The 12,647-nt window shown below is 45.4% G+C and overlaps 1 protein-coding gene across 1 annotated transcript; it reads left to right on the forward strand.

Moving 5' to 3' along the window:
* The first annotated feature begins 287 nt into the window (after positions 1–287).
* On the forward strand, positions 288–774 carry Tmsb10l2 (thymosin, beta 10 like 2). Its single transcript, XM_039087713.2, has one exon. It carries the CDS (start codon positions 368–370, stop codon positions 500–502), a length of 135 nt encoding a protein of 44 aa, XP_038943641.1. The 5' UTR covers positions 288–367; the 3' UTR covers positions 503–774.
* The last annotated feature ends 11,873 nt before the right edge of the window (positions 775–12,647 follow it).

Consider the following 12,647-nt stretch of genomic DNA (forward strand, 5'->3'; position numbering starts at 1 on the left):
CTTGCAATCCAGTTCTAAACGCCTAGGAACCACCTAGTCGGGTTTATTGCAACAACAACCCAACCACTCCATACTAATTTTCTCTATTGGTTACTTTTTTGTTGCTATGAGCAAAGACATAGTAAGGGGCAACTTGAGGAAGCAGGGGTTTATTTTTTCTTATAGTTGGGGGGACATAGCTCAGCATGGTAGGAAAGGTTCAGCAGCAAGTGTGACATATAGCTATGGTGAGAGGGGTGTGAGGCTGCTTGCTCGTGTCAATGGAGCAAGATCCCTAAAATATAAAACACGGGTCTCTTGCTGCAGCAACGCGAGTGGGAGTACCTGGAGCGCGAGCTCGGAACGAGAATCCACGAGTTGTAAGAAAATGGCAGACAAGCCGGACATGGGGGAAATCGCCAGCTTCGATAAGGCCAAGCTGAAGAAAACCGAGACGCAGGAGAAAAACACCCTGCTGACCAAAGAGACCATTGAACAGGAAAAGAGGAGTGAAATCTCCTAAAAGCCTAGGAAGATTTCCCCACCCCACCCCTTCATCTCCAAGACCCCCTCGTGATGTGGAGGAAGAGCCACCGGCAAGATGGACGCGAGCCACAAGCTGCACTGTGAACCCGGGCACTCCGCGCAGATGCCACCGGCCCGTGAGTCTCTGAAGGGGACCCCCCCACTAATCAGACTGCCAAATTTCACCAATTTGTCCTGGGATATTATAGAAAATTATTTGTATGACTGATGAAAATAAAACACACCTCGTGGCATGGAAAAAATATAAAATACGTATTAATAACCACCATATACTACTCTATAATATTTGTATTTTATGTTAGTATGTGATTGCGTCCATGAGATGAAGTGTCAATGAGTATCACCATACACCAAGCATTTTGAGTCTCATTTATTTAACCCCCCAATAACCCTCTGAGCTCGCCTCAGTGGGATGATAGCTGCTAACATGTACACTTTACTGAGGAGAAGCTGCAGCTCAGAAATAACAAACAGTGGCAATAACTTTCCCGGAGGAACTAGATGCTAAGGACGGGACCATGTCACCAAATTCTATCTATGATCTATCTCTTAGTTCATTAATGAAGACAGTGACTCTTAAGTGTGGTAAATTACTGTGGCAGAGTGGTTTGGAAACTCAGATTTAATTGGCTACAGAACTCACGGTCTTTCAAATAGATTCTGTTCTTTCACAGAATAACCAGTTATCTTTTACCTGCCTGCCTTGTTAGCTGGAATTTAAAAAGAGTGGAAGATAGTGAGAAAGAGATACAACAGAGAGGGAGAATATTGCAATCTGGGTGGAAACTTGGAGGAAACCCTTTGCAAGACAACAGGATGAGGTCAACCAAATGTTTGAAGTCTAGGAGAGTGCTGGTTGCTAGGAAACACCTCCAGATCATACTCTGCATCAATATAATTAGCAGATCTCACCTAAGTTCCAATAATTGCTAGGTAACTCTCAAAGGAAAACCCAGCAAACAACAACAACAACACAGCTGGTTATACCTGTTTCCCTTTAACCTTAGCCATGGAAAGGCAGAAGTGGGCAGACATCTACATGAAACCAGTCTGGTGTTTATTGTGAGTTCTGGGACAACCAGGAAAAGCAAGCAAGCAAGCAAGCAAAAAAAAGAAAAAAGAAAAGAAAGAACCAAACCAAGCAACAACAAAAACCCAGGAACTTCCTCCATGTCCTCCAAGCTAAATCTGATCCCAAAGGAAGAAGAACAAAGTGGTTCAGAAAACTCCACTAAAGATATATCTATTCCTAATGCTTCACATTTTTGTGATTTACAAAGCATAAGAAAATCAAGAAGAGTTAGAAAGATATCTCCATAAATAAGGTGTTTGCCCCACAGAGGTGAGGAACGAAATTTAAACCTCTAGAATCCACAGAATGCTAGACTTGGTTCCATACGGGTCTGGAATCCCAGCATCCCCCATTGGGAGATGGGAGAAAATCTATAATCCAACTAGCTTGGGGTCTCCACAGAAAAAACCAACAAGAGTCTTCATCCCAAACAAGACGGGAGATGAGAACTAACACTGAAAGATACACAACATGGCACATGTATCATTCACATGAACAAATGTGTGCACAGATATCACACACACATGCAAGTGCACATATACACATACACATACACATACACATACACATACACATACACATACACATACACATACACATACACATACACATACACATACACATACACATACACATACACATACACAGGTTTACTTCAAAATTAAAATCCGGGACATGTAAGTCAATATCATTGGCATTGTAAAAGAAGAGACTCCATGAACCAGAAGTTGTTTTTTTAAGAAGAAAAGACAAGGTAAAAAGAAGGGCCAGAGGCCAGGACAAAGTACCTCTGGGAACCCTGCAAGCAAGAACTCTCACAGGGATTCTGCAGTCTGATCCTTCCATAACCAAGAAGGATGGAAAGGGGGCTAAGCCAAGAGGAGCACTGTTATGTGCATGGTGTTGGGTGGGTGCTTCTATAAAAGCCTCACTTACTCTACAGCATTCCAGAGAGATGGCCACTACTGCCATTCACGTATTACCTGTGAGAAATTGCCATGCAGAGACAGCAAGGGAAGTCGATGATAGGACCATATATCTAAATGCATCATCTTCCTGCTCATCCCAATAGATTCTTTTGTCTCCATGGGGATCTCAGGAGGATAAGTAATCTCACTTATTCAATGTATTAAGGCAAAATTCTGGAAATAAAGATGGAAACAGAAAAAAAATGTGGATTCCTTCTCCTTATGCATTGTCAAGGATTTAATGTGACTTTATAGCACAATTCTCAAGCTGTCTAGTCTAGACCCCTTTACACTCTTTAAAATCAATTGAAGATTCTCAAGAGCTTTTGTTTATGCAGCTTAAATCTATTAACACCTACGTATCAAAAATTAACAGTGAGAAATCTCTAAAATATTTATTTAATTAATCTTTAACAGCAGCAAATTTATGACACGTTAATGCAAACAATCTACTTTATATAAAGTAACTTAAAAATTAAATGGTGAGAATGTATTACTACTTTTTTTTTTCAAACATATTTAATGGCTGACTTCCTTTTTCTGTTTGGAATGTTACCACATGCCAGGCAGCTCCTAAAATGCTTCTCTCTGTGACTCTGTGTGTGTGTGTGTGTGTGTGTGTGTGTGTGTGTGTGTGTGTGTGTGTCTCTCTCTTGCTCTCGCTCTACCTCTCTCCACTAGCAAGCTCACAAAAGGATGAGAGTAAAAGAGGGAGACAGTGTTTTATTATGAAACTAGTTTTACTTTGAGGACCCTCTGAAAGAGGCTTCAGAATTCCTCACGCATCTCTGGGCCAAGCTCTGCAGATCACTGCTTGAGGTATGACAGTTTAAATTCCCAGAAATGCATTCAGAATTTAACTTTGTTTCTTCTGGGTTTTTCCCCCAGTCCACTACTGAAGAATATTCCACCTCTTTCTTGCCTGGAGCATTTTATGGTCTCTGAGAAGCCCGGTCTACCCATCTCATCTGCAATCTCTGCAAGGCCATCTGAGAGAAGCAAGACGCACAGGTTCTGTGCTGGGTAGAATAGACGGAAATACCAGAATGAGTAGATTTCACCTTCCTGGAGACCTTTCCTCCTCGTAACTGGTGCAGAAAGAAACAAGACAACTTCCAGCCTTTGTGATTGGTGAGGGCAATGAGCACCAAATTCCACCCAGCCAATCAGAACCTTCCTCTGCTTTTGATTTCTTCTCTAACTTGCCGTTTCTTTCTCCCCTGCAGTATTGGCATGTTATGGATCATAAAATTTTATGGTGGCCATCCATCCTATCTTCGTACTTGAACCCCACACTATGATTCCCATCGGTTGACCTCTAATGGTGTTTTGTGTGTCTGTCTGGGAGAATCTGGGGTTATAACTCTGTCTGTGGATTGTGTGCATGCCTTGGAAAAGGCTCACACTCATGAACCCAGACTTTTCTGCAGGCCATTATGTAACTCAGGCTGGCCTGAAACTCACAACAATCCTCTGTCTCAGTCTCCCAAGTGCTACTATTACAGATACATACCAACAAAGTTTGCTTCATAATAGTGCTTTTAACTCTGAGTTTCTGTCCTAGGTTTTTCTCCTGAACATGTCCTTCATTTTCCCCTGATAACTCTTACCTTGGTGATACTACCCATCAATGCCCATGGTGGTTGCCTCCCCATGTGGTTACTTCCCACGTGAAGTGGAAGTTTCTATGTCATGTGATACAGACTCACATGATGTTTTGCCGAGGCAAGACCCTTGGGAGGATACGTGATATTTAGAGAGTATATAAACAGGATTCAACAGACAGTGATAGGGTACTTGTATAGCTAGCTTTGCAATAATTCATTTGTGTTGAGTCTTTGCTGATCTTCATTTCATTGAGAGAGGTACGGTGGAGAACTTCTTCTGGTATCCTGGCTAGTTCTTATCTTTCCCTCAACCCATGCCGATTCAGTGGAAGCCTAGCTGTTTCTGCTGGATCGTGCTGCCATTGTGGATCATGTTTGGTGAAATTTTGAATTGGACTGTTGGTATCCTGACACTACTGAACTGGATCACTGGTATCCTGTCAAATTAATATTGGAATCCCTGCAAACAACTACTTCTAAACAGATCCACATCCCCTTTTTGCCACTTTTCTCCCCTACCTTTGGAGATGGGCTAGAAGGAGGGGTTCAAGTGTTTAAGACCTAATTAAAGTAGATTTGGAAACCTCTAAGCCTATACCCACACATTTGCCCCACTTCCTTTTCCAGGAGCTCAAGCCTTCTTTGCAGCCAACAGAGTTGAATGGCTCAGGAAGGCCACCACCTTGCAACCAAGCACCATAGTGCAACCAAGCCTTTCACCCCACACCAGTCAATCTTTTTGCCTGGAATTAAATGTAACTCAACAGCATTTCTTCAGCACCTGCCAGAAATGTGACAGGCAGTATACTGAGGAGACAGAAATATAAAATGAGTCTTGACTCTCAAAGAACTCACACTTAGTCAGAAAGACGACATAACCAGTAAAGACAACACGAGCTGGCTAGTGAGATGTGTGTATCACGTAGGAGTCTGGCAGCATGAGGCGGGACAACAACCCAATGCTGGCTTGTACAAAAAAGGAGCACTGTTGGCTCTCCAAACTGGCGATTCTAAGAGAACATCAAGAGCGCGTCTGTGATGTTTTGTCTCTTCCGCCTCAGATTGTCTGTCCTTCCCTACCCTGCTTCACAGCCAACAGACTGACCTTCGTCTCCAGCTTTAGTGCTGTTCATCCATGCCAGCAGGAGATGGGAAGATTCACAGAGGGAGTGTGGTGGTTTGTATATGGCCCAGGAAGTGCCACTGTTGGGAGGTGTGGCCTTGTTGGAGTAGGTATGGCCTTATGGGTGTGGGCTTTAATACCCTTGTCCTAGCTGCCTGGGGCGGGGGGGGGGGCAGTATTCCGCTAGCAGCCTTCAGATGAAGATGTAGAACTCTCAGCTCCTCCTGCACCATGCCTGCCTGGATGCTGCCATGTTTCTGCCTTGATGATAATGGACTGAACCTCTGAACCTATAAGCCAACCCCAATTAAATGTTGTCCTTTAAAAGACTTGCATTGGTCATAGTGTCTGATCACAGCAGCAAAACCCTAACTAAGACAGGGAAGGATAAGAGTATTGGCTTCCTTCCTGCAAGCCCATTCCTTTTGAGGCAGAGGGATGCCTTAAACCTGACTGCCCACATTCCAAGATGGCCAATAGACCTCTCCCTCAGCTGAACTCCTATCTGTCTCTAGTAACACAGCGCTCTCCCCTGCAGGTCTGAGGATGCTAATAGCTTCCCACTGCCTCTGGTCACTAGGTGCTTCCCTATGCAATCTCATCCCTTTCCTCCTCTGTGAATAATCCCCACATTGTCCTGTCTTCAAATGTGCCTTCTGAGCGCTCCATCTTGTAGAACAGCTGTTTCCCTTAGGCTTAATGTATGATCAACACCGTCCTGAAGCAGAGACCTTTGCCCACAGTCACGGCAACAAAATGAACATAACTAGACAGGAGAGAGCTAAGTCTATGATAATGAGGCTGTTAACATTCCCTCTTGAAGAAGCAGAGAGAGGGTCACAAAATCTTCACAAGACCTTCCTCTGAGACTTCAATCGGCACTCCTTCCTGCCCCAGCTGAACTCGACCAAAAAGATATAAAGGTAAAAACTTGACTAGAGGAAATAGGAATTCTCTGCAGTGCAGCTGCTATGAGTCACACAAACCCCTGTAAGAATATCCAATAAACTCATCTGTTCCCTTAGCTGGCCTTCACCAAATCTTGCTTTATGCTGACATCTCTTGGCGTGTACAGACCATTCTTTACATCCCCTCAGGAAAGTCTGGAAACACATCTATTTCCTACTGGGATCCTGGTGTAAGCTTGATGCAAGGGCTCAATTGACATCAGAAATTATTTTCTTTCTCTAAGTTATGAGACATTGGTTGGTCTCTTTCTCAAAGTTCTTCCCTCGTGCCAGAGAGCCAGATGATGGTAGTGAGGGCCTCTTGTTTTCCCAATGTCAAAGCCACAGGTGAGAGAGAGGGAGAGAGAGAGAGAGAGAGAGAGAGAGGGAGAGAGAGAGAGAGAGAGAGAGAGAGAGAGAGAGAGAGAGAGAGACAGCAGAAACAGAGAAACAGACAGAGGCAGAGGCAGAGGCAGAGGCAGAGACACAGAGAGAGTGCCCTTCTCTAGAGCCCTAACAAAACCCCAGTCATGTGTGTACCAGTGAGTCACTAAAGAGCTCGATGAGTCTAGTTGGTCACTTACGATCATATGACCCACTTTACTCTTCATCCAAATCTTACAGCTCAAGCATAAGAGGAGAACAGTAAGCCAAAGGAAATCTTTCATCCTGTTCCTAGAAGAAATAGCTATGGTTTTGTGTGACTTCCAAACACAAAATGCCTACAGCAAAGAAGTCCAAATGAAGAGCCAGTAGAGTTAGACATGAAAGACGCCATCAGTAGGAGATTGCCTCTCAGTTGAGTTTCTTTGCCTGTTTCCCCCCTTTGAGGGCAGTTCTCAGGTACTCACTCTCACCAAGAGGGAGAGCAGCCCTTGCTCCTCAATTATTCTCTGTAGACTTCTCTGAGAGTTGTTTACAGGAAAATGCTTGCTGCTATTCTGATCATATCTTCCAGATATAGAATGGGGGGCTAGTTACACTTTCAGACCCCTAGAAGCTGTGGCTATCTGCACAAGACCTGCACAAGTCTAGGGGAACCAGCATTCGATCATGGATGGGAGGCTTCATAGGGCCCCACCGCTCCCTCACATGCTATAGACGAGGTAATGGTCACTAGGGAAGACCAGGTTGTCTTTCTCAGTAGTCTGGCTGCCAGTGAGTCGCCCTTGCTCAAATAAATAACCCCTCACTCCTGCTTATGCAGGCAGCCCTAATCAAATGCAGTGAGCAGATTAAAAAAAGACAAAGTAGGAGGGAAACTTGGGATAAAGAAGGAGTTCAGGGATGGGGAGAAAGAGAATAAGAAAAGGATAATGAAAGGATTATGATCAAAGTACTTTTTATGTACATAGGAGATTGTGGAAAAAAATGAATAATCTTTTTTAAAATAAAAAAGGACATAAGCTAGCCCAAAAGTTAGGGCTGAATTACATCCCAAACTTTAGCAGAGCCAGAGTTCTTCCAAAATGCTGTCGTATGCATGGACATGCAGGAACCTCCAAGTAGTAACTGTGGCAGCGTTCCCCTTCCTCTGATTAAATGAAACACCAAAACCTTTGTCAGCTGAGATACAGTAGGAACATTGCACACATGATAAAGGCATGTTTAAGGCATGTGATCATCCTGTCCACTGGCTTAGTCTTTTAAGAATGCGATCTTGTCCCTGTGCCATACAGCCAGTACCACAGTAGATGAAGCCTATCCATCTTCTCTCCACTCACATCAGAGCTGCCTTGCTCCATCCATACCACATCCAAGCCTGCCTTGTGATGTTAGTATTCCTAAGTCTTCTAGACAGGACCTTGTCTTCTGTCCTGCATTTAAACAAAAACAAAAACAAAAACCTTCTCTGGCTACGGTATACCACGCCACTTCAAAGATATCACCCTCTGTCTTAGGACAGTCAAATGCTCCCTTTTAAGTTGCATTTTGGAGCCAGGCATGATGGTTCACACCTCTAATCTCCACATGCAGAAGGCTGGATCAAGAGGATCACTTGAACTCAAGAGTCAGAGTCCAGCTTGGGCAACAAAGTGAAACTTCATCTCAAAAAAATAGTCCTGTGCTTTCCTATCCATTAAGAAAGCAACGGAGGGGTTGGGGACTTAGCTCAGTGGTAGAGCGCTTACCTAGGAAGCACAAGGCCCTGGGTTCGGTCCCCAGCTCCGAAAAAAAAGAACCAAAAAAAAAAAGAAAGAAAAAGAAAGAAAGCAACAGAACACAGATGGACATACCTCTAGTCCCAGCACTTACAAGGTAGGCACAGGAACCAAGGTATTCAAGAGTAGCATTGATTTCATCGGGAGTTTGAGGCCAGCATGGGCTGTGTGAGAAAAGAAGGAGGGACCAAGAAAGAGATGTTGGAGGCTGGAAATCATCCTAGGACTTGGCCAAGAAGAATGCACAGGCTGTTTTCTAGGATACCTATGATGTCATACGGTGGGAAAACATGCAACACCGCAGCCCCCAGAGAGAAGCCTTTGACCATGAGACTTCCACTCCCAATTCCTCCTGCTCAAAGTGTCTGAAAGTGATAATCTCATAATAAATTAAGTCAGGACTTTCCCTGGCCAGTCTGTCGACTTTCTGCCCTTGCCCCTCACTGCCCTCGGGCAGCCCCTCTAACCTCCCTGAACCTCAGTAGGAAAACAGATACTACAGTCGTGCTCTGTCCGCGTCATAGATGCCGGAGGAGTAAGACTGAATAGAATACAACAGGTACCCTTTTTTTCAAAAATGTGTAAGCTTTTGTTATTTTTAACTAGAATTACTGTTAGTTCATCCCAGTGAGCGTAAATTTCATTTTTTCTCCCCTTCAAGTAACCACAGGACACTCCAGCAAACCCAGCCGCTAACTCCACCTCCCTGACCACCAGGGGGCTGTTTCCCTCGTGCATCCTACTTTAAAGGATCGCCAACCGGAGCTCCTCTCTCCATAGAAACCCAGAGAATAAATAGAAGCAGCAGGTTTTCAGCGGTTTCCACCCTGACTGTTTCAATTAAGAAAACCCACGCAGCTCTTCCATTAGCATGTGGGTGGAGAAGCCGGTGTGGCCCAGCAACCCTTGTTCCATGGTTCACAAGGACCTTCCAATTATTTGCAGCCAATAAATCATCGCCTTGGCTGGTGTGGCAAGTCACCTCAGCGAGGTCCTCATGAAGAGATGCACTTGGGACGAATCTGTCACCTTGTTTCTTTCAAACCCAGAAATAAGAAATATGTTTTTCCAAGTCCTTTCTCAAGTACTTTTCTTTCTCTTCCAGTGAGCCCTCTGCAGTGCTTCCTGTGAGTAGACTGAGCAGTAAGTGAGAGAGAATGCTCAGTTTGAGGGAGTGCACCCAAAGTAAGATGGACGCTCAGGACTTCAGGGGCATGGGGGAAGGGAGGGGTGCAGAGATCAACTTGCCATTTGTGGGAACCACAAATTCTTCCCTGTGGAGGCTTCCCTCCCTCAGGGATGAGGTACAGGTTCCAATCTGTTTGTTCTCATGAGACATAAGTGGGTACCTGCAATCTTAGCATCCAGGAGGCTGAGGGAAGAGAATCATAAATTCAACGCCAGCGGGGGCTACATAAGGAGACCCTATCTCGAAAGAAAGACGAAAGGGAGGATGGGAGGGAGGAGAGGGGAAGGGAAGGGAGGGGAGGGGAGGGAATGGGAAGTAAGGGGGAGGGGAGGGGAGGGGAGAGGAGAGGAGGGGAGGGGAGGGGAGGGGAGGGGAGGGGAGAGGGGAGGGGAGGGGAGGGGAGGGGAGGGGAGGGGAGGGGAGGGGAGGGGAGGGGAGAGGAGAGGAGAGGAGAGGAGAGGAGAGGAGAGGAGAGGAGAGGAGAGGAGAGGAGAGGAGAGGAGAGGAGAGGAGAGGAGAGGAGAGGAGAGGAGAAAAAGGAAAGTGCTGGTTGCCAGGAGCAAGTTAACCTACATTGAATGCAAAGGCTGGAGAGAGAATAAGAAGGAAAAACCTGGTTTGAGAGTCAGCGGGAGCCTAGAGAGAAATGTGTCTGTGTTTAAATTCAGAACCTTTGCATGTGAGGTAGAAGGAAACCAGTGTCTGGGAGAGGATGATGTAGCCCAGATGCCAGAAGGCCGATTACAAGTGTGAGCCACCATAACGGCTTCAGTTATATGAAACTCACGCACAGACCACATGCATCTACCAAAGGCCAGAAAGAGTACATGGAATAAAGCTATATGCACCTATAGAATTGTGTGTGTACATAGGTGGGGTGGGGAGGTGTCTGGGATGCTAAACGAATCTACTAGCAATGAAGTCCTGGAAGAAAACTAGATTTGGGTTGAGGAGAAAAGAATTCAAATCCTGCCACTTCAGACACTGACATCAGGTTCATGCCAATGACAACCTGAATTCTGTCCTTGGGGACCCACATAGTGGGAAGAGAGAACCAACTCTTGCCATGGCATATGCACACACATATGCCCATATGCATACACACATGCCCATACACATACACATATACACATACACATACACACATGCATCCACACTCCCATGCATGCACACACAACATAAATAAATGCATGGAGGCAATAAAAGTTCTTTAAAATAATTTTAAATTGTTCAGCATGGGCTACAAGCATAACTCAGTAAAGCACTTGCCTAGCATGTTCAATCCCCAATACTACATAAAAACCAGATGGGTGATAACACCCATCTGAAATCCCAGAACTTGGGAAGTAGAGGCAGGAGGATCAGAAGTTCAAAGCCATCTTCAACCACATTCAAGGCTAGCCTGAAAACATAAGACTGTATCCCCCCAGTCCAAAAGTAAAACAAAATAAAAATCACCCAGTGTCTTTAACAGCCTCTTAACTTCTTCATAAAAGTGGAACATCTTTCCTTTACAACTGATAGCAGTATTGTTAGTTCTCTGTAGGAGCTCGCAGGCTTAGTCCACACGCACTGTATATGCAGACATCCTGCTAGCTAGTTCTCACACAGCTGTCTCAACGTTCACTCCCAGATCACTGCCTTCTGACTCCATAGCACAGTCTCTGCATCCTGCTTCATTCTTCTGTGGTCAGCTCATCCTTAACCACCCACGGTATTATTTCAAGAGGTTCATTGTCAGTGGTCTCCTGTCTTTCTTTATCTTTCCTGCCCTATGTTCCGCTGCAGGGAGAATGGTCTAAAGCACAGATTCAGCCACTTGAAACTCTTCAGTGGCCCTTTATCTCCTTCTGTGGTGGTTCTCAACCTCTGGCACCAGCAGAATCCCCCAAGGGCTTATTTAAAATGCAGGTTTCTCAGTGTCCTCTTCCAAAGCCCCAATGCAGAGCGTCTGGATGTCTAACTGCCACTGCAGGTGGTCAAGATGTAAAGACAGCTGGGGTGGAACTTTACCAAATCCTTGTGCTAAAGGTAGCCCTGGCCCCTCATCAGAGCAGTCAGGAGCTCACCACCCGGCACCTCCCCCAGCCCCTGCTCTACCTCACCCATTTCCAGCCAAAACCCAGAAAAGACTCTCATCTGCCTCTTCCTTATTTTCTACCGACGATGCTCTATTGTCCCAACACCATTCTTCTTCATTTAGCTGATACTGACACATTAGAAACCTTCTGGGCACTAACACCCCAGCACTCCTCTCAACCCCTCCTAAGCTACACATTCCATGTCCCTGCCTCATCCTTCTGGTAAGCAAGGCACACATCAGGCAAAGCTCTTCCTTCAGTCCATGTATTTTTCTAGATTTTGCTACTGACATCCTTACCAAGAAACTGGTTGCACCCTTCACCCTCCCCGGGAGCAAGCACAGAGACTGGCACACTAAACGCGACCACACCGGGGCCTTCAGACATTCCGCTGGTGGCTGCATGAGAGATGGCGGAGGACAACTTTCACAAGGACAACTTGGCCTAATGATGACACACATGGTGTGTGCCCAACCCTTCCTCAACCACAGACTGCTGATATTCAACACCAAGGCTCATCGCTTTCAACATCAGCTTGCCCCCTTCCTCACTAACTGGTACTCGATACTCAGAGAAGCAGCAGTAGAGTCAACACTAAGAGTTGGTCCCTAAAAGTCAATGATCATTGCTACTGAGGAGAAAAAAATCATTTTACCTGACCCTCTCATTAAAAGGGGTTCCTTACGTATCTGGTTTGTGAACACTCCGTCTACTGACCCCAACCTCAGAATCTGGTAAGTAGTCACAAAGCCTTCACTGTCTGAAAAGCAAACACTAACAACACCTAGGGGTAAAGAGAAAGAATCGGCCTTTCCCTCTCTCCTGGTTTATGGTCCTTTGTGCGGATCTCCATTCCTGGAAGATTGGCTCTAACCCATCCTAGCCCTGGTCAGCTCCAGGTCACCAGTTACTGACTGACTGCCCCGTACTGTCAATGGAAGACCCACGTCATGATTTCTCATTAGCAGCACAA

Source organism: Rattus norvegicus, chromosome 10, assembly GCF_036323735.1.
Source record: "Rattus norvegicus strain BN/NHsdMcwi chromosome 10, GRCr8, whole genome shotgun sequence".
In the NCBI taxonomy this organism is placed as follows: Eukaryota; Metazoa; Chordata; class Mammalia; order Rodentia; family Muridae; genus Rattus; species Rattus norvegicus.

Bases quoted from the DNA above. Each gene is read 5' to 3' on its own strand.
- Tmsb10l2 (XM_039087713.2), top strand. From the start codon at position 368: ATGGCAGACAAGCCGGACATGGGGGAAATCGCCAGCTTCGATAAGGCC.